Raw genomic sequence first — 22,549 nt, forward strand, 5'->3', positions numbered from 1 at the left:
AGTGTTATAGAATCACAAAAGCATTTGGTCAAAATCCACATGTAATGTTTTCAACAAAATCTACTCAACAAAAGCACCATTGTCCTTGAGCAGACCTATTGATCTTATTTTTTTTTTTTTTTAATTCAAAACCACTATTGTCTTAAAGGCACAGTTTACCCCAAAATTAATATTAATTTACCCTCTTGTTATTATCCAAACCTTTACTATAATCAGAATCAGAATAAGATTCGACTTTCTTTATTGTGTGGAACACAAAAATGAGAATTTGTGAATAATGAACTGTTCTCCCTTTTTTATGTAATTTCAATAGATGTACGCTGAGGCTTTCAAACCTCAAAAATGACTAAATGTAAAAAAAACAAAAAAATTCTAAATCACAATAATAAATTATTATTTTTGGTGATTGTCACATAAACATATCACATGGCTTGAGAAAATGACAACGGAAATTAATAAATCCAAAACTTACATAAACTAGACAATGACTTTCTTCTATAGCTGCTGTACAGCCGCATTCATTTTCTATTATCACTGTAAAGCTGCTTTGAAAAAAATCTTTATTGTTAAAAGCGCTATGTAAATGAAGGTGACTTGACTTGAGACTTGCAACAGCCTGCATACAGTCCCAATTGATTAGAAACATTTTAAAAGCACTCTTTCAAGTCATATGTTTTCTACAGAATGTATCATGACAAAATGTATACTTATTCTTAATTTTCACATTATATATAATCTTAATTTTATAGTCTAGTAAAAGTAAATTGCAAAAGAAAAGTTTACAATAACAAACAGACATAAAGGTGACAACTTTAAGACAACTGCCTCTCAGTTGAAAGTTTACATCCTAATCTGAACTATAAATACTGTGAAGACACAAAGGTCATAACTCTATAGTGCTTGATTAAAAATATTAAATACAAATTAAGAGAAATAACATTTTCTACCCATTTGCTTATAAAAGTATTCTTATTTGTGAATTCAAAACATGTATTAATTTCAAAGATCTCATTATCCAAAGCTTACAACAGAGATTGAGTTAAATTCCCACTAAATACACCATGGCTCTTGCTAGAGTCAAGAGAAAGGTTGTCTAAAGCGATTCATTTGTAGATTCATTATCAGTAGGTTCAAAGCACAACATCATGTTACAGCAGGTTGTGGGGGGAGTGACACTGACAGCATGGCACTAGATGCTGGACTTTGATTCTCTTCTGTAGATTATTTAACTGTGCACACACACACACACACACACACACACACACACACACACACACACACACACACACACACACACACACACACACACACACACACACACACACACACACACACACACACACACACATATATATAAAGCCTCAGACTGTCTGGACTCACAGAGAGTTACTGGACTAAGCAATACCTGGGGACTTGAAGGTAATTTTTTAAAAGATTAACAGTCTATAATAAATTATTATAATACTATAACAAATATCATTTTAGTGTCAGTAAAAAACATTGTGCAAAACAATATTAAATGTTTTAAACATGCAAATGTGAATAACATTTATTTTTTACTCCTTTTTAGCAAACAACTGTGAAGATGAAACTGTATCTGATTCTTGCCTGTGTGGCATTCACCGGTAAATCATGTTGTTGTCTTTTGTGACCAAGAAGCTGAAACGCCTTACCTATTTATCAACACATTTTGTAATATTACGTCGATAAAGCCTATGTCAAGAATTCAAGACTTCCATTGAATTTTAGTCTTTAATTTCATGTTGAAATACCATACCAAATATATACTGCAATATTTAGCTGTTTGAGTAGATTAGAAACTGTCTGGTGGACTTAAAATTATTTGTATTTTTTTTCCAGGTTGCCAAGCCAACCTTTTTTATGCTGATGAGCCCAAGCCACAGCTTGAGCAGTTGACTGATGCATTCTGGAGCTATGTTGCCCAGGCCACACGCACCGCAGAGGACACCCTGAAAATGATCAGAGAATCTCAACTGGGTCAGGAAGTCAAGTAAGTAATGTCCATAAGTCTCAGTTTATGTTTGAAAAACTAAAATCTTGCGCTTCATTAACATAAATAAATATTTCAACTTTTCACATCTCAGTACTAGACTGACCCAGAGTGCCGATGTGGCCAGCGAATATGCTGTCACCCTCAAGAAACAGATGGATCCCCTGGCTGAAGAGCTTATGACCAGAATCACCAAAGAGACTGAAGTGTTGAGGGAGCGTTTGGGCCAAGACCTGATCACTGTGAGAGACCAGCTGGAGCCCTATGCTGACAACCTCAAGAGCCAGATCCAGCAGAGAGTGGAGGAGCTCAGGACAGCCATGACTCCATATGCAGAATCCCTGGATGCTGAGACCCTGAAGGCCACTCTGCTCCAGAAGAGTGAGGAGCTGAGAGGAAACCTGGAGCAGAGCGTGAAGGAGCTGCAGGCTCAGCTGGAGCCCTACACCGCTGAAATCAAGGAGAAGGTTGACCAGCGTCTGCAGGAGTTCCAGAAGACCGTGACCCCTCTGGCTGAGGATCTTCAGGCCCAGATTAGAGAGAGAGCCCAGATGGTCCAGCAGAGTCTCACACCCTACGCTGAAGACCTGAAGGAAAAGCTGGACCCCTACGCACAGGACCTGAAGGACCAGCTCACCTCCCTGTATGAGTCCTTCATCAAGAGAAATTAGATGCTTCAAAGACTTCTTCCTTTGTCACTAACAGAACTGTTTGTCCTTCCATGAGAATCGTGACTCCAAAATCCCTCATATCTCCCATAACCATGACCTAAATCATACTAATAGGCATCAACAAGATGTCTTACAGTTGATAGGCCAAACACTAATATATAGGAAAAGTGATTTTTTACTAAAATCCTGTTGTTTACATCTTAACCATTCATCTATATAGATACAGAAATGTTGCTCTCTTTCTGTAAAAACTATTGTGTATTTATTTCAGTTTAGCAACTCTTTATTACCTCTGACAGAAAATGTGTTGCTTCTTGCAAATTTATAAATGCCAAGTGTATCATTTGTCTTATTTATCAACAATAAAACACCTGCCATTTATTAACAGTGTTTCTGAATATTATGTCCAGTAACGTAGATCAGCATAGCTGAATTATCATTCAAAATATAATTTTTTTTTCATCTAATTAAGTAGCACTCAGAAAATGCACAAGGCTAATATGACATATTTTTTTATAAAAATCACCAGACAAAACAGGAGTTATAAATGGCCGTGTTATCTATCCATGAGAAGTGTGGCATTCAACACTATATAATATATATATATATATATATATATATATATATATATATATATATATATATATATATATATACTCAGACAATACTCACAATACTCAGACAGATTAATACAAAATGTGTAAAAGTTTGTAGGAGTGATGAAAGATTATTTAAATAAAGCAACTCTATAACATATATGGATATGCAGAAATTATGAAGGTCATAATGATTAGATAAGGTTGAGAACTTTCCAAAAATTGACCTTTTCTAGTCACTTCTAGCTGTAATAATGAAAGATCATACATTATGTTAATGTCTGTACTCCATTATCAGTGCTGACGCAGGTGTACGCAGTAACTCATTGACCCGGTCCTTTCAAATGACGTACAGATCTGCACATATTGTCACACAGAGTGTGTAGTCACAACATATCTAAGTAAAAACATCCACTGGATAATAAAATAACACTCCCAATACTATTTAAATACAGAAACGAAACAGTCATCACCACACATGCTATTCACACTGGACAGTCTAAATTAAATCATACTGACAAAGGTAAGAAGAGACTTATCCTATATACCAGTTTAAAAATTGTTTTATATAAAATGTTCTACATTATATTAAACTGTTTAAATAAAAAATGTGTTGTTATTTTACAGGCTACGCCCTGAAAACTATGAAGGCTCTTGTGATTTTTGCATTGGCTGTTTTTACAGGTTAGCTATATAACCATTGATATAAAGTACTGAAAAAAGAAGAAGAAAAAAAGGTTCCAAATTCCAAACAGGATATTAAATCAGGTCCTACCAGTCAAAAGTTTGGATACATTATACATTCGTTTCTTGTGATCTTAAAACACTTTTGATCTAGGCTTGTGAGTAGAAGCTTGACTATAGTTTTGAAGGAACATCCTACTTCTACACTGTTTGAAGAAGCTAAATTATAAGAAAACATATGTTAAAAATATGCTATTCCAACCCTGTAGGGCTTTCTCTCCTCTGTGCACAAATTGTAATTTTCTGTTTACCTCCAAAATGACATTTGAACCAACTGATATTTTCAATTCCCACAACAGGCTGCAAAGCCAACTTATCTAATGAAGAGAAGCCAAATCCACATCTGGAACACTTAATAAATGCATTCTGGAACTATATTGCCCAAGCAGTGCATACTACTGATGAAACTTCCCAGCTGGGACAGGAAGTCAAGTAAGTCATATTTATCAGCAATATTATTTTTTATTATAATTAGAAATATTTTCTGTTACCAAACATAAATTACACCTTTCCCCTCCACATCCCCACACTAGACTAACACAGACTCCTCCATCTGAAGATATGATGACCAAAATCACAGAGGAGACTGAAGTGTTGAGGGAGCGTTTGGGCCAGGACCTCAACACCTTGAGAGAGAAACTGGAGCCCTATGCTGACAACCTCAAGAGCCAGATCCAGCAGAGAGTGGAGGAGCTCAGGTCAGCCATGACTCCATATGCAGAATCCCTGGATGCTGAGACCCTGAAGGCCACTCTGCTCCAGAAGAGTGAGGAGCTGAGAGGAAACCTGGAGCAGAGCGTGAAGGAGCTGCAGGCTCAGCTGGAGCCCTACACTGCTGAAATCAAGGAGAATGTGGACCAAAATCTGCAGGAAATGAAAAAATATTTTGCTGCATCTACTGAAGATCTCCCATCCCAGATTTAATCTGCAGAGTTATTATTGAGTTTTCATATTTGTGAAATATATTTCATATATTATATTGTTTCTAGCATTTGTTCTTGTTATTGCAACAATAAAACATCTGCCATATTTTATTATTTGTCACTGATATGTAGGAGATAAGTAGAAAATGTGAACATTTTTCTTCAACTGTTTCATGTGAGGTTGACCTTTCACTTCAGGCTTGATTTTTTCTAAATGCTGATGTACTCTTAGCACATGAGCTATCTAGTGGTAAGAAATGCATTATTCCACTCATCTCTCATTCAAATTAGATTATAGGTAGGCCTATTTCTCATCAACTTTGGTGAACATGAATTATATGATAAAGTGACAAATTATTTTCTTGTAGTTTAACCAGCCAAATATTGTTATTGAATAATTAAACAGCTTTCTGTTCTTTCATCCCTGTAGTTGGGATCACGACAGTTCCATGGGATACAGAATCAGTTTATGTGGAGTCTATTTACTTTGAAACACTTTATGTTTTACTTAATAAATGGCAAATTATTATCATTGTTAATAAAGTTAACTCCTAGATTGAAAGCTAAATGACAAGAGTAAAAATGCTTAAGACCAGCAGCCACCAAATCAAGAGGCTTTGGGTGATGTGTCAGATCTTATCAGGTTGTGCAGAACGTCTTTTATCATTTGTTGTTTTATTAGGTCAAATGTTCAAATGTGGGGCTCTGTCTGGTTTTAGTACCTAATATGGACTTTAAATAATTGGATTTTTCTGGATAGCTCAGTTTAGGCTTTAAGATTTTAATTAAATTAATGTTGCAGTTATGTATACTTTTCATGTTTGTTTTAGGAAGTAGGGGAATTCTAGATTCACTTCCCTTTAATGACATCACTGTAATGTTAAGTGATAAGCCATAGAAATATTTTATGTATTTTCATTTTGGCACAACTAGAACTTCATCAAAAAATGTATTACTGCTTTTAAAGACGAAGTTCCACTGTTACCATTATCTGTGCTGAATCTGAAAGTCTGTGTGGTTGAAGGTACAGTCAGGGCATTATGATGTGGAGTAGTGACAGCAAGGCACTACCCACTGGACTTTGGGTTTCCACTATGGCAATCACCTCTCTATGCTATATAAATACAGATGTGAAGCAGAAACCTTCACACTTGTTTTTCAGACAGGACAGCTTCAATTAAACCAGACTGACACGGGTAAGAACTTTCACACTTTTTTGTAAATTCAAAATAGAGCACTATTTACATTTATGTAAAAGACAGAGACATTCATTAAAAGTGTTTTCTTTTAACTTATAGACTGAAACTGAACACCATGAAGGTTCTTGTGGTTCTTGCACTTGCTGTGTTTACAGGTGAGAAATTCAGAGAAAATTACTATGTGAAAATGTTTTAATGCTTGAAAAATTGACAGAATCTATTAACAATACCATGTGATCAAACTGAAATGCTCCATCAACAGGTTGCCAGGCTAACCTATTCTCTGCTGATGAGCCCAAACCACAGCTGGAGCAGCTGACCGATGCATTCTGGAGCTATGTTTCAAAGGCAACACAAACCGCAGAGGAAACCGTCAAGATGATCAGGTCTTCCCAACTGGGACAGGACGTCAAGTAAGTCAAGAATATTTACCTGCATGACACTGTTATTTAGACTATTTCTTGTGCCCTGATATGAAACTCAAATGTCCTTCTCCATTTAACAGTGCTAGACTGACCCAGAGTGCCGATGTGGCCAGCGAATATGCTGTCACCCTCAAGAAACAGATGGATCCCCTGGCTGAAGAGCTTATGACCAGAATCACCAAAGAGACTGAAGTGTTGAGGGAGCGTTTGGGCCAAGACCTGATCACTGTGAGAGACCAGCTGGAGCCCTATGCTGACAACCTCAAGAGCCAGATCCAGCAGAGAGTGGAGGAGCTCTGGACAGCCATGACTCCATATGCAGAATCCCTGGATGCTGAGACCCTGAAGGCCACTCTGCTCCAGAAGAGTGAGGAGCTGAGAGGAAACCTGGAGCAGAGCGTGAAGGAGCTGCAGGCTCAACTGGAGCCCTACACCGCTGAAATCAAGGAGAAGGTTGACCAGCGTCTGCAGGAGTTCCAGAAGACCGTGACCCCTCTGGCTGAGGATCTTCAGGCCCAGATTAGAGAGAGAGCCCAGATGGTCCAGCAGAGTCTCACACCCTACGCTGAAGACCTGAAGGAAAAGCTGGACCCCTACGCACAGGACCTGAAGGACCAGCTCACCTCCCTGTATGAGTCCTTCATCAAGAGAAATTAGATGCTTCAAAGACTTCTTCCTTTGTCACTAACAGAACTGTTTGTTCTTCCATGAGAATTGTGACTCCAAAATCTCTCATATCTCCCGTAACCATGACCTAAATCATACTATTTGGCATCAACAAGATGTCTTACAGTTGATAGGCCAAACACTAATATATAGGAAAAGTGATTTTTTACTAAAATCCTGTTGTTTACATCTTAACCATTCATCTATATAGATGCAGACATTTTACTCTCATTCTGTAAAAACTATTGTGTATTTATTTCAGTTTAGCAACTCTTTATTACCTCTGACAGAAAATGTGTTGCTTCTGGCAAATTTATAAATGCTAAGTGTATCATTTGTCTTATTTATCAACAATAAAACACCTGCCATTTATTAACAATGTTTCTCAATACTATGTCCAGACAATCATCAGACAAAACAGGAGTTATAGATGGCCTCGTTATCTACCAATGAGAAGTGTGGCATTTTACACTATATACAATACTCAGATAATACTCAGACAGATTAATACAATATTTCTAAAAGTCTGTAAAAGTGACAAAGATTATTAAACAAAGCAACTCTATAACATATATGGACATGCAGAAATGATAAAGGTCATCTCAACTGATTTCTTGTAACACATAATAAAGATTAAAAAAGGTTGAGAACTTTCTAAAAATTGACATTTTCCTGATATGTAGAAGATTGCCATATCCAATTCAGAAAAAAAAAAACATGAGTTTAATAATTCACTGCTTACAGTGTTGATTATGCTAGACTATGTGTTGTGGACCTTAGTGGTTATCTTGCACTGAATGAGAGTGCAAAATTATTCTAATAAAATACATTCCCCCGGTTTCACAGACATGGCTGAAGTCTAGTTCCAGATTAAAATGCATGTTTGAGCTGCTTTAACTGAAAGCAACTTGCACTGACATATCTGAAAATATGTCTGTGCCATAGTTGTGTCTGAAGATGCACACCAATATTGTTTTTTTTTTATAAGGCACGTTTATAAAAGCTACTTAAATGCTCAAATGAACTGATGTGTAATCCTGGCTTAGTCTAAGCCCTGTCTATGAAACCAGACCATTATGTATTATAATACAATATAGGTGACTGATTAAAAACAACAGTTAATTTTATCACATCACATATTTGAAGAGGCTCAGCCTGTCTTAACTCCTTGGACCAGTGGCATTTTATGAACGGGATTCCTTTTGATCCTTCAATAATTTAGAATTTCTTTTGCCATATCAACTGAAGATCTCCCGTCCCAGATTTAATCTGCATAGTTATTTCTGAGTTTTCATATTTGTGAAATATATTTAATATATTGTATTGTTTCTAGCATTTGTTCTTGTTATTGCAACAATAAAACATCTGCCATATTTTATTATTTGTCACTGATATGTAGAAGATAAGTAAAAAATGTGAACATTTTTCTTCAACTGTTTCATGTGAGGTTGACTTTTCACTTCAGGCTTGATTTTTACTAAATGCTGATGTACTCTTAGCACATGATAAATGTTTTGCTCCTTGCAGGAAGTGATAAGATCGTTATTAATGTAAACAATTATTTAAAAAAATATTGATAAAGTGTAAACTAACCCATATACTGTAGCTTCACTAATGGCAGTGCTATCTAGTGGTGAGAAATGCATTATTCCACTCATCTCTCATTCAAATTAGATTATAGGTAGGCCTATTTCTCATCAACTTTGGTGAACATGAATTATATGATAAAGTGACAAATTATTTTCTTGTAGTTTAACCAGCCAAATATTGTTATTGAATAATTAAACAGCTTTCTGTTCTTTCATCCCTGTAGTTGGGATCACGACAGTTCCATGGGATACAGAATCAGTTTATGTGGAGTCTATTTACTTTGAAACACTTTATGTTTTACTTAATAAATGGCAAATTATTATCATTGTTAATAAAGTTAACTCCTAGATTGAAAGCTAAATGACAAGAGTAAAAATGCTTAAGACCAGCAGCCACCAAATCAAGAGGCTTTGGGTGATGTGTCAGATCTTATCAGGTTGTGCAGAACGTCTTTTATCATTTGTTGTTTTATTAGGTCAAATGTTCAAATGTGGGGCTCTGTCTGGTTTTAGTACCTAATATGGACTTTAAATAATTGGATTTTTCTGGATAGCTCAGTTTTGGCTTTAAGATTTTAATTAAATTAATGTTGCCGTTATGTATACTTTTCATGTTTGTTTTAGGAAGTAGGGGAATTCTAGATAAACTTCCCTTTAATGACATCACTGTAATGTTAAGTGATAAGCCATAGAAATATTTTATGTATTTTCATTTTGGCACAACTAAAACTTCATCAAAAAATGTATTACTGCTTTTAAAGACGAAGTTCCACTGTTACCATTATCTGTGCTGAATCTGAAAGTCTGTGTGGTTGAAGGTACAGTCAGGGCATTATGATGTGGAGTAGTGACAGCAAGGCACTACCCACTGGACTTTGGGTTTCCACTATGGCAATCACCTCTCTATGCTATATAAATACAGATGTGAAGCAGAAACCTTCACACTTGTTTTTCAGACAGGACAGCTTCAATTAAACCAGACTGACACGGGTAAGAACTTTCACACTTTTTTGTAAATTCAAAATAGAGCACTATTTACATTTATGTAAAAGACAGAGACATTCATTAAAAGTGTTTTCTTTTAACTTATAGACTGAAACTGAACACCATGAAGGTTCTTGTGGTTCTTGCACTTGCTGTGTTTACAGGTGAGAAATTCAGAGAAAATTACTATGTGAAAATGTTTTAAGGCTTGAAAAATTGACAGAATCTATTAATAATACCATGTGATCAAACTGAAATGCTCCATCAACAGGTTGCCAGGCCAACCTATTCTCTGCTGATGAGCCAAAACCACAGCTGGAGCAGCTGACCGATGCATTCTGGAGCTATGTTTCAAAGGCAACACAAACCGCAGAGGAAACCGTCAAGATGATCAGGTCTTCCCAACTGGGACAGGACGTCAAGTAAGTCAAGAATATTTACCTGCAGGACACTGTTATTTAAACAATTTCTTGTGCCCTGATATGCAACTCAAATGTCCTTCTCCATTTAACAGTGCTAGACTGACCCAGAGTGCCGATGTGGCCAGCGAATATGCCGTCACCCTCAAGAAACAGATGGATCCCCTGGCTGAAGAGCTTATGACCAGAATCACCAAAGAGACTGAAGTGTTGAGGGAGCGTTTGGGCCAGGACCTGATCACTGTGAGAGACCAGCTGGAGCCCTATGCTGACAACCTCAAGAGCCAGATCCAGCAGAGAGTGGAGGAGCTCAGGACAGCCATGACTCCATATGCAGAATCCCTGGATGCTGAGACCCTGAAGGCCACTCTGCTCCAGAAGAGTGAGGAGCTGAGAGGAAACCTGGAGCAGAGCGTGAAGGAGCTGCAGGCTCAGCTGGAGCCCTACACCGCTGAAATCAAGGAGAAGGTTGACCAGCGTCTGCAGGAGTTCCAGAAGACCGTGACCCCTCTGGCTGAGGATCTTCAGGCCCAGATTAGAGAGAGAGCCCAGATGGTCCAGCAGAGTCTCACACCCTACGCTGAAGACCTGAAGGAAAAGCTGGACCCCTACGCACAGGACCTGAAGGACCAGCTCACCTCCCTGTATGAGTCCTTCATCAAGAGAAATTAGATGCTTCAAAGACTTCTTCCTTTGTCACTAACAGAACTGTTTGTCCTTCCATGAGAATTGTGACTCCAAAATCTCTCATATCTCCCATAACCATGACCTAAATCATACTATTAGGCATCAACAAGATGTCTTACAGTTGATAGGCCAAACACTAATATATAGGAAAAGTGATTTTTTACTAAAATCCTGTTGTTTACATCTTAACCATTCATCTATATAGATGCAGAAATTTTACTCTCATTCTGTAAAAACTATTGTGTATTTATTTCAGTTTAGCAACTCTTTATTACCTCTGACAGAAAATGTGTTGCTTCTGGCAAATTTTTAAATGCTAAGTGTATCATTTGTCTTATTTATCAACAATAAAACACCTGCCATTTATTAACAATGTTTCCCAATACTATGTCCAGTAACGTAGATCAGCATAGCTGAATTATCATTCTAAATATTCATTTTTTTTATCTAATTGATTAGCCCTCATAAAATGCACATGGCTCATATGACATATTTTTTAATAAAATCACCAGACAAAACAGGAGTTATAGATGGCCTTGTTATCTACCAATGAGAAGTGTGGCATTTTACACTATATACAATACTCAGATAATACTCAGACAGATTAATACAATATTTCTAAAAGTCTGTAAAAATGACAAAAGATTCTTAAACAAAGCAACTCTATAACATATATGGACATGCAGAAATGATAAAGGTCATCTCAACTGATTTCTTGTAACACATAATAAAGATTAAAAAAGGTTGAGAACTTTCTAAAAATTGACATTTTCCTGATATGTAGAAGATTGCCATATCCAATTCAGAAAAAAAACACATGAGTTTAATAATTCACTGTTTACACTGTTGATTATGCTAGACTATGTGTTGTGGACCTTAGTGGTTATCTTGCACTGAATGAGAGTGCAAAATTATTCTAATAAAATACATTCCCCCGGTTTCACAGACATGGCTGAAGTCTAGTTCCAGATTAAAATGCATGTTTGAGCTGCTTTAACTGAAAGCAACTTGCACTGACATATCTGAAAATATGTCTGTGCCATAGTTGTGTCTGAAGATGCACACCAGTATTGTTTTTTTTTATAAGGCACGTTTATAAAAGCTACTTAAATGCTTCAAATGAACTGATGTGTAATCCTGGCTTAGTCTAAGCCCTGTCTATGAAACCAGACCATTATGTATTATAATACAATATGTATAATAGGTGACTGATTAAAAACAACAGTTAATTTTATCACATCACATATTTGAAGAGGCTCAGCCTGTCTTAACTCCTTGGACCAGTGGCATTTTATGAACGGGATTCCTTTTGATCCTTCAATAATTTAGAATTTCTTTTGCCATATCAACTGAAAATCTCCCGTCCCAGATTTAATCTGCATAGTTATTTCTGAGTTTTCATATTTGTGAAATATATTTAATATATTGTATTGTTTCTAGCATTTGTTCTTGTTATTGCAACAATAAAACATCTGCCATATTTTATTATTTGTCACTGATATGTAGAAGATAAGTAAAAAATGTGAACATTTTTCTTCAACTGTTTCATGTGAGGTTGACTTTTCACTTCAGGCTTGATTTTTACTAAATGCTGATGTACTCTTAGCACATGATACATGTTTTGCTCCTTGCAGGAAGTGATAAGATCGTTATTAATGTAAACAATTATTCAAAAAAATATTGATAAAGTGTTACTAACCCATATACTGTAGCTTCACTAATGGCAGTGCTATCTAGTGGTGAGAAATGCATTATTCCACTCATCTCTCACTCATCTCTCATTCAAATTAGATTTTAGGTAGGCCTATTTCTAATTCTTTGGTGAACATGAATTATATGATAAAGTGACAAATTATTTTCTTGTAGATTAACCAGCCAAATATTGTTATTGAATAATTAAACAGCTTTCTGTTCTTTCATCCCTGTAGTTGGGATCACGACAGTTCCATGGGATACAGAATCAGTTTATGTGGAGTCTATTTACTTTGAAACACTTTATGTTTTACTTAATAAATGGCAAATTATTATCATTGTTAATAAAGTTAACTCCTAGATTGAAAGCTAAATGACAAGAGTAAAAATGCTTAAGACCAGCAGCCACCAAATCAAGAGGCTTTGGGTGATGTGTCAGATCTTATCAGGTTGTGCAGAACGTCTTTTATCATTTGTTGTTTTATTAGGTCAAATGTTCAAATGTGGGGCTCTGTCTAGTTTTAGTACCTAATATGGACTTTAAATAATTGGATTTTTCTGGATAACTCAGTTTAGGCTTTAAGATTTTAATTAAATTAATGTTGCCGTTATGTATACTTTTCATGTTTGTTTTAGGAAGTAGGGGAATTCTAGATAAACTTCCCTTTAATGACATCACTGTAATGTTAAGTGATAAGCCATAGAAATATTTTATGTATTTTCATTTTGGCACAACTAAAACTTCATCAAAAAATGTATTACTGCTTTTAAAGACGAAGTTCCACTGTTACCATTATCTGTGCTGAATCTGAAAGTCTGTGTGGTTGAAGGTACAGTCAGGGCATTATGATGTGGAGTAGTGACAGCAAGGCACTACCCACTGGACTTTGGGTTTCCACTATGGCAATCACCTCTCTATGCTATATAAATACAGATGTGAAGCAGAAACCTTCACACTTGTTTTTCAGACAGGACAGCTTCAATTAAACCAGACTGACACGGGTAAGAACTTTCACACTTTTTTGTAAATTCAAAATAGAGCACTATTTACATTTATGTAAAAGACAGAGACATTCATTAAAAGTGTTTTCTTTTAACTTATAGACTAAAACTGAACACCATGAAGGTTCTTGTGGTTCTTGCACTTGCTGTGTTTACAGGTGAGAAATTCAGAGAAAATTACTATGTGAAAATGTTTTAAGGCTTGAAAAATGGACAGAATCTATTAACAATACCATGTGATCAAACTGAAATGCTCCATCAACAGGTTGCCAGGCTAAGCTATTCTCTGCTGATGAGCCAAAACCACAGCTGGAGCAGCTGACCGATGCATTCTGGAGCTATGTTTCAAAGGCAACACAAACCGCAGAGGAAACCGTCAAGATGATCAGGTCTTCCCAACTGGGACAGGACGTCAAGTAAGTCAAGAATATTTACCTACAGGACACTGTTATTTAAACAATTTCTTGTGCCCTGATATGCAACTCAAATGTCCTTCTCCATTTAACAGTGCTAGACTGACCCAGAGTGCCGATGTGGCCAGCGAATATGCCGTCACCCTCAAGAAACAGATGGATCCCCTGGCTGAAGAGCTTATGACCAGAATCACCAAAGAGACTGAAGTGTTGAGGGAGCGTTTGGGCCAGGACCTGATCACTGTGAGAGACCAGCTGGAGCCCTATGCTGACAACCTCAAGAGCCAGATCCAGCAGAGAGTGGAGGAGCTCAGGACAGCCATGACTCCATATGCAGAATCCCTGGATGCTGAGACCCTGAAGGCCACTCTGCTCCAGAAGAGTGAGGAGCTGAGAGGAAACCTGGAGCAGAGCGTGAAGGAGCTGCAGGCTCAGCTGGAGCCCTACACCGCTGAAATCAAGGAGAAGGTTGACCAGCGTCTGCAGGAGTTCCAGAAGACCGTGACCCCTCTGGCTGAGGATCTTCAGGCCCAGATTAGAGAGAGAGCCCAGATGGTCCAGCAGAGTCTCACACCCTACGCTGAAGACCTGAAGGAAAAGCTGGACCCGTACGCACAGGACCTGAAGGACCAGCTCACCTCCCTGTATGAGTCCTTCATCAAGAGAAATTAGATGCTTCAAAGACTTCTTCCTTTGTCACTAACAGAACTACAGAATTACTCTTTTTGACATATTTGATCCGTGTTTTCCTCCATTCATTCAACCTACCATCCCTTACACTAAAGCCAAAAAAAGGTTTGATACAGTCTCATAAATTACAGTATGCATGTCCTTTACATTTGCAAATTCTCTTTTTTTGTGTGTCGGATATTTATTTAGAATAAATATGAAACTTTCAGATTTTCCTGTTTCTTGCAAGTTTAGAAATGCCCCATTTTATTTTAGATATGAATCAATAAAAAATAAACAAATAATTATAAACAACATTTACAAAATTGTAATTTCATTGAAAGGAGTATATGAGATGCATATAAGTAAATCAAATAGCAAAAAAAGAAGAAAAAAAAAGAATATCAAACAAAAAAACAGTAAAAATTGAGGAGGCAAACCCAAGGGACATTTTTGGAAGGGCAATCTTGACAACAGCCCTAAATTAAACAACAACATAAAATATAGTCCTAGATAAGTGTCAAACAATCATCGTCCTCCTCCAATCTAAAAAATAAATTGGCCCACAAACATGTAAATTCGGCTAAAATACCAGTTATTTTTGTGACGTGACATCAAAGGACGTAACTTGTTTTTAAGTGTCCATAACTTTTAGCTACACAGTTTTGCAATCTTTTATGGTTTGCTTTGAACGTGAGGATCGGTTGTGACAAAAAGTCCCAATCAGGAAATTTTTATACAGAGTAATCATGACAGTCTAGTACTACCGACTGGACTTTGAGTTTCTATTCCGACAATCTCTTCTCTCTGATATAAATGGAGATATGCAACCACTACCTTCACAATACCACTTCAGATTGAACAGCATGAATATAAATACACTGACGCAGGATGTTCGTAATTATTATTTTATATATATTTGATATTTATTCATTTTATTTTATTTAACCAGTAATTAATGTAAGGGACTCAGATCTGTAATTTCCTTACAGGCAAAAACTGAAATATATTTTATATGAACAGAAATATATTTTCTGTATTTAAATATATTATGTGCATCCTTTTCATATTCTGTTTTCTTGTGCAAGGCAGACAATTTGTGAATAAAATGGATTGTTCACCAAATTAAAATTCTGCCATCATTTACTCACTTTCATGTTGTTCCAAATGACTTTCTTCTGAGAATGGGTAGAAGTATAGCTGGAATCAAATGCAGAGTAAGATTTAAATGAAACGAGAGCTAACATCAACAATTAAGACTAATGAACACAGGGAACCAATTAAAAAGGCTCAAACATGGCACAAGAGCAAGAAGTCCAGGGTCAAACACAGGGAACATGCAACAGAAACTTAATAGAAAATATTTTGAAGAATGCTGGTAACCAAACTGTTTTGGTGACCATTGACTTCCATTGTATTGAAAAAAATAGAGACACCTCTCAAAATATCTTAATTCCACAGAAAAAAAAGAAAATAATACAGGTTTGGTTATGAATTGAGGGTGAGACACAGCTGGAAAAGCTGACTGAAGCACCCAAGAGCTATGTTACACACGGACCGCAGAGCAGTACCTACAGCATTTCTAATGCAATGAACTAACAATGATAGACTAACAAAAAATGTCGATATGGCCAGCAAGTACACCATCAACCTGAAGGAACAGATGGATCCATAGGCTAAAGATCTGATGACCAAAATCACTAGGTGCTGATGTTCTGAGGGAGAGTATAGAAGAGGAAGTGAGCACTGTGAGGTGTGTACTGTTGTAGATTTTTCCCTAAACCTAACAGCGTACCTGGAACCTAATTATTTTAATTGAACACTATCACTTGGGATTGGTAGTAAGGTCTCTAGTGCTCTTAAATTTATTTGGGGTGCCCAGCCATCACCTAAGCGTCACGTGGACACTTAATAAATATCTGGGGCGTCTACACATCGACACCCAAGCGTTTACCGTGGACACTTAAAATCTGGGGTGTCTACCGTGGACACCCAATAACCTTTATACTCTAGCTCTTGCGTCTTCCGTCGACAACTGGCCGAGTTCCCTAAACTCTAACTTACTTACTTGGTTCCCTAGTCTAACATGTTGCGCAACAGAAAATAACAGACAGACCTCAGCAAATGTCCTTTAAATGCTTTAATCACGGCCAGGAGAGTTCTCGAGTTCTCAGAGAATCTCCCTAGAAGAAGCAAGGCCGGTGATCTCAGACAAATCCCATTGAGAATCACACCAGTAAACACGAATACAACAGTTTTTATAATGTAACATGATTCATCACCACGAGTTCTTAAACCCAGACATCTCAAAACAGAATCACCATGACTAACATGTCACACTCTGCAAGTCCCCCCTTTCATTACCCTTTGTTAGTAACATCAGCAAAAATATCCTGTATCATCAAAAACATTGTGAGGGGTTAATATTTTAATCAATCATTTCACAATATAACGGTTAGTCCAATTTCAAAGTTCCTTTTACCAAAGTTATATTAAGTCAAATGTTTAGGAGGTTAGAGTTCGTCTGCTACATCCTAGAAGAAAAAGCAAGTAAGCTCAATCTAGATTTATTGTTAGAATCAGGAATGGAAGTTTTAGTCATCTTCAGACATAGGACCAAAGGAAGTGTTAGAACTTATCACACGATGTTAGTATAATTCATATCTTTATGGTTAGATGTTATGGTTAATTTAATATTCAGTTTAAAATCTCCACCACAGTACTAAAGCCCTACTTTGAATATGTGACCAGTCCATTTCAGCGGGGAGCGGATTACATTAGAGAATCCCTGGATTTTGAGGACCTAAAGTCCACACTTCTCCAGAAGAAATGGGAGCTATAGAAAGCCTGTAGCAGAGTGAGAATGATCTGCGGGCTAAGCAGAAACCCTCTACCTGAGAGAAAAGCTGGATCTCTATTCTCAGGACCCAAAGACCCAGATCACTGGCCAGTTTGGATGATTTGATTTGTTTTATTATAAAGATGTCCAAAATCAAAGTGGTCATGCTTTTTTTATCCAGCACTAACCACTCAAACAGGCCAAAATGTAGATTTCCTCCAAACATCTGATGGTCTGTTACTGAAAGCTAGAAGGCAAATACATATGCAGAAAACATCTGAACATTTTAATGTAATATGTCCATTTATTTTGGAATCATGTACATTCAAAGTTGCCTTGATTATCCTTTTCTTATCTATAAATGGAGTTGTAGAATGTACAAAATGTATTTGTTTTAGAAAGTAATGACAGAGAGATTTCTTGTAAGAGTTTTTAATTTTCGTTACATCAGAAGAGACCATAATGTTTTAACGCTAAATATACTACACTATATAAGCACAATAAATTCTCTAGAAAAATATACATGATTCTTTTTTAAGGTGACCAGATTTCTTTAATGAAAACTATAACATTCTTAGAACATGACAAAGGACAGACTCACCAATGATAAATTTGACCACAAGCACTTACAGGAAGCATTAAACAAAAGCAGCCATTTATTTAAGAACAAAAATATATTCACAACATAAAACGCACTAGTTTTGTTAAAATGATGATAAAGTGGTATCAGTCTAACTTATGAATAAAACAAACTACCTCACATTCATAACTGGAGTCTGGATGTATAGCTGACGTTCGACCAGGAAGCTTAACGACCTATTTGCTAAAATGAATACTAATGAGGTGCAGAATAAAGAAATTATATTATGGAACTGGATAAATGGTATCTATTAATCATGTTGATTTTAATTAAGGGGAAATTGCCAGTTGCGCCACACAATTAATATTCACGTGTTCATTTCTTAGCTTCATCTAAGGGCGTAGCCTACTACATACATGCATTTTTAGCTCAAGCTACTGTCAAGCAAGGTAAGAGAACACAAGGGCACCAAAGGGCAAGGCGCGTTTGAAATATTTTCAATTTGACACTCTTAAAAACGATTTATTACAAAAGACACTGACAAAAAGACATCCCTGTGGATTAAAAAGTTTTTTTTAAAAAAAGTGCAAGAACGAGTCCTGTGTGGACCTGCTGTTCACCTGATTGAAAGCAACGTAAAGCAGCCAATCGCAGTGTGGAAAAGGTGACCCATGCGTTTATGTGATATGCTCCTTTCTTGGCAGTTGATAAGGATCGATGGCATGATGATAATACATTCGTTCCCTCAGATCAAATTTTCAGTGGCAAAAATAAACAAGTGCGGACAATTCATTAGGAAGACCAATCATAATTGAATTATTTAAAACTGTCATGGCAAGCAGCGCTCTCTATTGGCCGAGCCAATAAACAGCATGCGAAAGATTATGCTTGGCACGTTTTATGGTGCGTACAAGTCCTCCTGGGAAGGTTAGTATTAGATGGGAAGTCGTGTTTACGAGGGCAGCTGTGCGTTTAAGATGGCGGTGTAGGCTATACTTTCTCTTAATTAACTACTCAAAAATACAGCAAGCTTTTTAAACCCTGCTTCTTGTAAATGAAGAACAAAGAAATGTGGTCAGGTGTGTTTTACTTTTTATGTTTTTAATTAATTTAGTATAATAGGCTACATTTTACTGTCACTCCCACAGCCGCTCTATTGGAAACACCCTCACAGTTAACTAGTTTTTTTTTTTTTTTGATGCAAAGTAGGGGCTAATATAATAAAAAGTATAGTGATATATCTACATACATTTACTATGCTGATGACCATTAAAACGATTCATCACAATCTGTGAAAAGGCTCCATCACTTTGATAGTGTTGCTATAGACACGTATAATTCTGTGTCAGCGGACGTGAACAGCTCAGAGTAGAACGCCACAGGTTGTTATCTCGTAATTAGGCTATAGTAATTATGACGTGGCAGAAATGCACCTAGAGCAAACAAACAGGTGTACTTTGTGTACCGGAAGGTGGGACTACAGCTGCCTTATTTAGCGTTAAAACAATCTCTGGTACTATTTCATTTTGTGGGCTGTTTGAACATCCATAAAAACAGGGACTCTTTAAAGATGAAATTTTGATTTGCTCATGGTGGTAAAAACAAACGAATAATGGAAAAACATGTTGCATTTGTACTGTCACAGTCTCTTCAAATTTTCAACGGTAAATTATACGTGCATAATCAATATTCGGTTCAACCTACATCTAGTTGTAACCTTCTAAGTTTACAAGTAAGCTATTATGGCTTATTTAAGGCCTACTCATAACCATTAGTGAAACAGATTTTAGGTCTTTCATTTAGCCAAAGGAAAATGAAACTTCACTAGACAAACCTAACAGATTATCCCTGAAAGTCATCAGAGTCAACTTTTAGGAGTTAAGATGCTCTTTAAGTTACTCTAATAGCATTGAAAAATGTTAACTTGGCCTTCTGTAAGCCATTTTGTTTGAGCTCTCTTTACCTAAAAAAATGCAAGTTCCCATGTAGTCTGCATTTTTAAAATGTTAGGAAGGTCATACATCCTTCAGCAGCAGTAGCGTGGTTCTATGTCAAACAGCCCCCCTTATCTATAGGTGTTTAGCAGGCTTGTGTAACCTAGACAGAGTGTTACGTGTATAGTCCCTGACTCTGATAATAACTCCTCCTAAGAATCACTTGAGGTCAGTTTATAGCTCTGGACAGGTTAATTAAAATGTAATGAACTGAAAGGACTTACTGCAAACTTTTAAGACATAAGAGTAGGAAATATATCCATCTACTTAAAATGAATTTATAGAGCTCAACAATTCATCCAGGATCAAAAACATATATCTTTGAGTGATGTGTCAAATCTTATCAGGAATCGAACAAAGTCTGGTATCATTTGTTACTGTTATTAGTTCAAAGGTTCAACATCAGCTTCTGTCTGGTTTTATGGTTTAAATAAATAGAGGTATTCAAAACTTGTTTATGTGAAAATTTAATTACAATGAGATTGTCTGTGTTGAATCCCCTGTATTTTTTTTTTTTTTTTAAAAAGACAACTAAGAGTCTACAGAAACATTTCCCGAAATACTATTATTCCTTTATTGAGAAACCTCTTTTACTTTGATATTTTACGAATAGTCTTATGTGTTCATCTAAAACAATATTTATATTGGCATTTAGTACAATTTACTGTTCAATAGTTATCACAGTCTGTATTGAATTCAGGAATCTTTGGTGATAATACAGTCAGGGCATTATGATGTGGAGTAGTGACAGCAAGGCACTACCCTCTGGACTTTGGGTTTCCACTATGGCAATCACCTCTCTATGCTATATAAATACAGATGTGAAACAGCAACCTTCACACTTGTTCTTCAGACAGGACAGCGTCAATCAAAACACACTGACACAGGTAGGAACTTTAACACTTTTTAGTAAATTCAAAATACAGCACATTGTACATTTATGTAAAAGACAAAGACATTCATTAAATGTGTTTTTTACTTATAGACTAAAACTGAACACCATGAAGGTTCTTGTGGTTCTTGCAATTGCTGTATTTACAGGTGAGAATTTCAGAGAAAATTACTATATGAAAATGTTTTAAGGCTTGAAAAATTGACAGAATCTATTAACAATACCATGTGATCAAACTGAAATGTTCCATCAACAGGTTGCCAGGCCAACCTATTCTCTGCTGATGAGCCCAAACCACAGCTGGAGCAGCTGACTGATGCATTCTGGAGCTATGTTTCAAAGGCAACACAAACCGCAGAGGAAACCGTCAAGATGATCAGGTCTTCCCAACTGGGACAGGACGTCAAGTAAGTCAAGAATATTTACCTGCAGGACACTGTTATTTAGAATATTTCTTGTGCCCTGATATGAAACTCAAATGTCCTTCACCATTTAACAGTGCTAGACTGACCCAGAGTGCCGATGTGGCCAGCGAATATGCCGTCACCCTCAAGAAACAGATGGATCCCCTGGCTGAAGAGCTGATGACCAGAATCACCAAAGAGACTGAAGTGTTGAGGGAGCGTTTGGGCCAGGACCTGATCACTGTGAGAGACCAGCTGGAGCCCTATGCTGACAACCTCAAGAGCCAGATCCAGCAGAGAGTGGAGGAGCTCAGGACAGCCATGACTCCATATGCAGAATCCCTGGATGCTGAGACCCTGAAGGCCACTCTGCTCCAGAAGAGTGAGGAGCTGAGAGGAAACCTGGAGCAGAGTGTGAAGGAGATGCAGGCTCAGCTGGAGCCCTACACCGCTGAAATCAAGGAGAAGGTTGACCAGCGTCTGCAGGAGTTCCAGAAGACCGTGACCCCTCTGGCTGAGGATCTTCAGGCCCAGATTAGAGAGAGAGCCCAGATGGTCCAGCAGAGTCTCACACCCTACACTGAAGACTTGAAGGAAAAGCTGGACCCCTATGCACAGGACCTGAAGGACCAGCTCACCTCCCTGTATGAGTCCTTCATCAAGAGAAATTAGATTCTACCAACAGACTTTTGCCAATTGCTGCTAATGTAATTAGATCTTAGATACAGTTAAATGTGAAAGTGTGTTCTTCACTTTCTGTGGTTGACATTAACAACTGCTGCTGACATTACAGTGACCTGATGGAAGTATTTATTTACAGCCATGAAACAAAACACAAAGGTCCTATGAAAAACGTGTATCTACATTTGCACAATAATTTTATGTAATATTTGAAACTAATTACTTTAAATGAAATAAATATTTTGTTAAAGGACTTATGTTTCAAATGTTTCTTTACCAGTTACAGGGTGACAGAAGGACAGATGTATGGCAAGTTTTAATACCCATGTTTATGTTATGTTATGTTTACTCTACCATTCTCATTTTCAAATATATGAGGAAAGGTATTATGTCTTATATCATATATTAACAAAAAACTTTCAACATTTCTTTCAACTTTTGGGGCCCTTACATGCTCAAAAACTCTTGA

The 22,549-nt window shown here is 36.9% G+C and overlaps 6 protein-coding genes across 11 annotated transcripts in view; all 6 read left to right on the forward strand.

Annotated features, from left to right (window-relative positions):
- The window catches only part of apoc2 (apolipoprotein C-II), a 165,241-nt gene that overhangs the window by 105,483 nt on the left and 37,209 nt on the right, over window positions 1-22,549 (forward strand). Inside the window, exons 1-4 of one of the 2 annotated variants that reach the window (XM_077211687.1) lie at window positions 3,706-3,801; window positions 3,906-3,962; window positions 4,322-4,454; window positions 4,556-4,663. The exons of the other annotated variant lie outside the window; for it this stretch is intronic. Of the exons in view, the coding sequence (XP_077067802.1) occupies window positions 3,923-3,962; window positions 4,322-4,454; window positions 4,556-4,663 (281 nt within the window). The 5' untranslated portion in view covers window positions 3,706-3,801; window positions 3,906-3,922. Of the gene's footprint in view, window positions 1-3,705; window positions 3,802-3,905; window positions 3,963-4,321; window positions 4,455-4,555; window positions 4,664-22,549 lie in introns of those variants that run through there. 2 annotated transcript variants of the gene reach the window in all.
- Window positions 1,342-3,067, forward strand: LOC143721183 (uncharacterized). Its single transcript, XM_077211430.1, has 4 exons — window positions 1,342-1,419; window positions 1,571-1,625; window positions 1,861-2,011; window positions 2,106-3,067. Exons 2-4 carry the CDS (start codon window positions 1,586-1,588, stop codon window positions 2,680-2,682), a joined length of 768 nt encoding a protein of 255 aa, XP_077067545.1. The 5' UTR covers window positions 1,342-1,419; window positions 1,571-1,585; the 3' UTR covers window positions 2,683-3,067.
- Window positions 6,248-7,614, forward strand: LOC143721340 (uncharacterized). The gene is made up of 3 exons (XM_077211635.1): window positions 6,248-6,299; window positions 6,407-6,557; window positions 6,650-7,614. Exons 1-3 carry the CDS (start codon window positions 6,260-6,262, stop codon window positions 7,224-7,226), a joined length of 768 nt encoding a protein of 255 aa, XP_077067750.1. The 5' UTR covers window positions 6,248-6,259; the 3' UTR covers window positions 7,227-7,614.
- Window positions 9,921-11,287, forward strand: LOC143721193 (uncharacterized). The gene is made up of 3 exons (XM_077211444.1): window positions 9,921-9,972; window positions 10,080-10,230; window positions 10,323-11,287. The coding sequence occupies exons 1-3, from the start codon at window positions 9,933-9,935 to the stop codon at window positions 10,897-10,899; spliced, it is 768 nt and encodes a 255-aa protein (XP_077067559.1). The 5' UTR covers window positions 9,921-9,932; the 3' UTR covers window positions 10,900-11,287.
- LOC143713997 (uncharacterized) lies at window positions 13,694-14,767 on the forward strand. The gene is made up of 3 exons (XM_077204915.1): window positions 13,694-13,766; window positions 13,874-14,024; window positions 14,117-14,767. The coding sequence occupies exons 1-3, from the start codon at window positions 13,727-13,729 to the stop codon at window positions 14,691-14,693; spliced, it is 768 nt and encodes a 255-aa protein (XP_077061030.1). The 5' UTR covers window positions 13,694-13,726; the 3' UTR covers window positions 14,694-14,767.
- Window positions 18,504-22,333, forward strand: LOC143721311 (uncharacterized). Of its 5 annotated transcripts, none has more exons than XM_077211591.1 (5): window positions 18,504-18,773; window positions 20,804-20,990; window positions 21,089-21,144; window positions 21,252-21,402; window positions 21,495-22,333. In XM_077211591.1, exons 3-5 carry the CDS (start codon window positions 21,105-21,107, stop codon window positions 22,069-22,071), a joined length of 768 nt encoding a protein of 255 aa, XP_077067706.1. In that variant the 5' UTR covers window positions 18,504-18,773; window positions 20,804-20,990; window positions 21,089-21,104; the 3' UTR covers window positions 22,072-22,333. The 5 variants fall into 5 exon arrangements, with proteins under 5 accessions (XP_077067706.1, XP_077067722.1, XP_077067730.1 ...); XM_077211607.1 differs by having other exon boundaries at window positions 20,829-20,990; XM_077211615.1 differs by having other exon boundaries at window positions 20,923-20,990.

The sequence above is a fragment of the Siphateles boraxobius genome, unplaced genomic scaffold (assembly GCF_051911475.1).
Source record: "Siphateles boraxobius isolate OS27281-9 unplaced genomic scaffold, OSU_SipBor_1 12, whole genome shotgun sequence".
NCBI classification, from domain to species: Eukaryota; Metazoa; Chordata; class Actinopteri; order Cypriniformes; family Leuciscidae; genus Siphateles; species Siphateles boraxobius.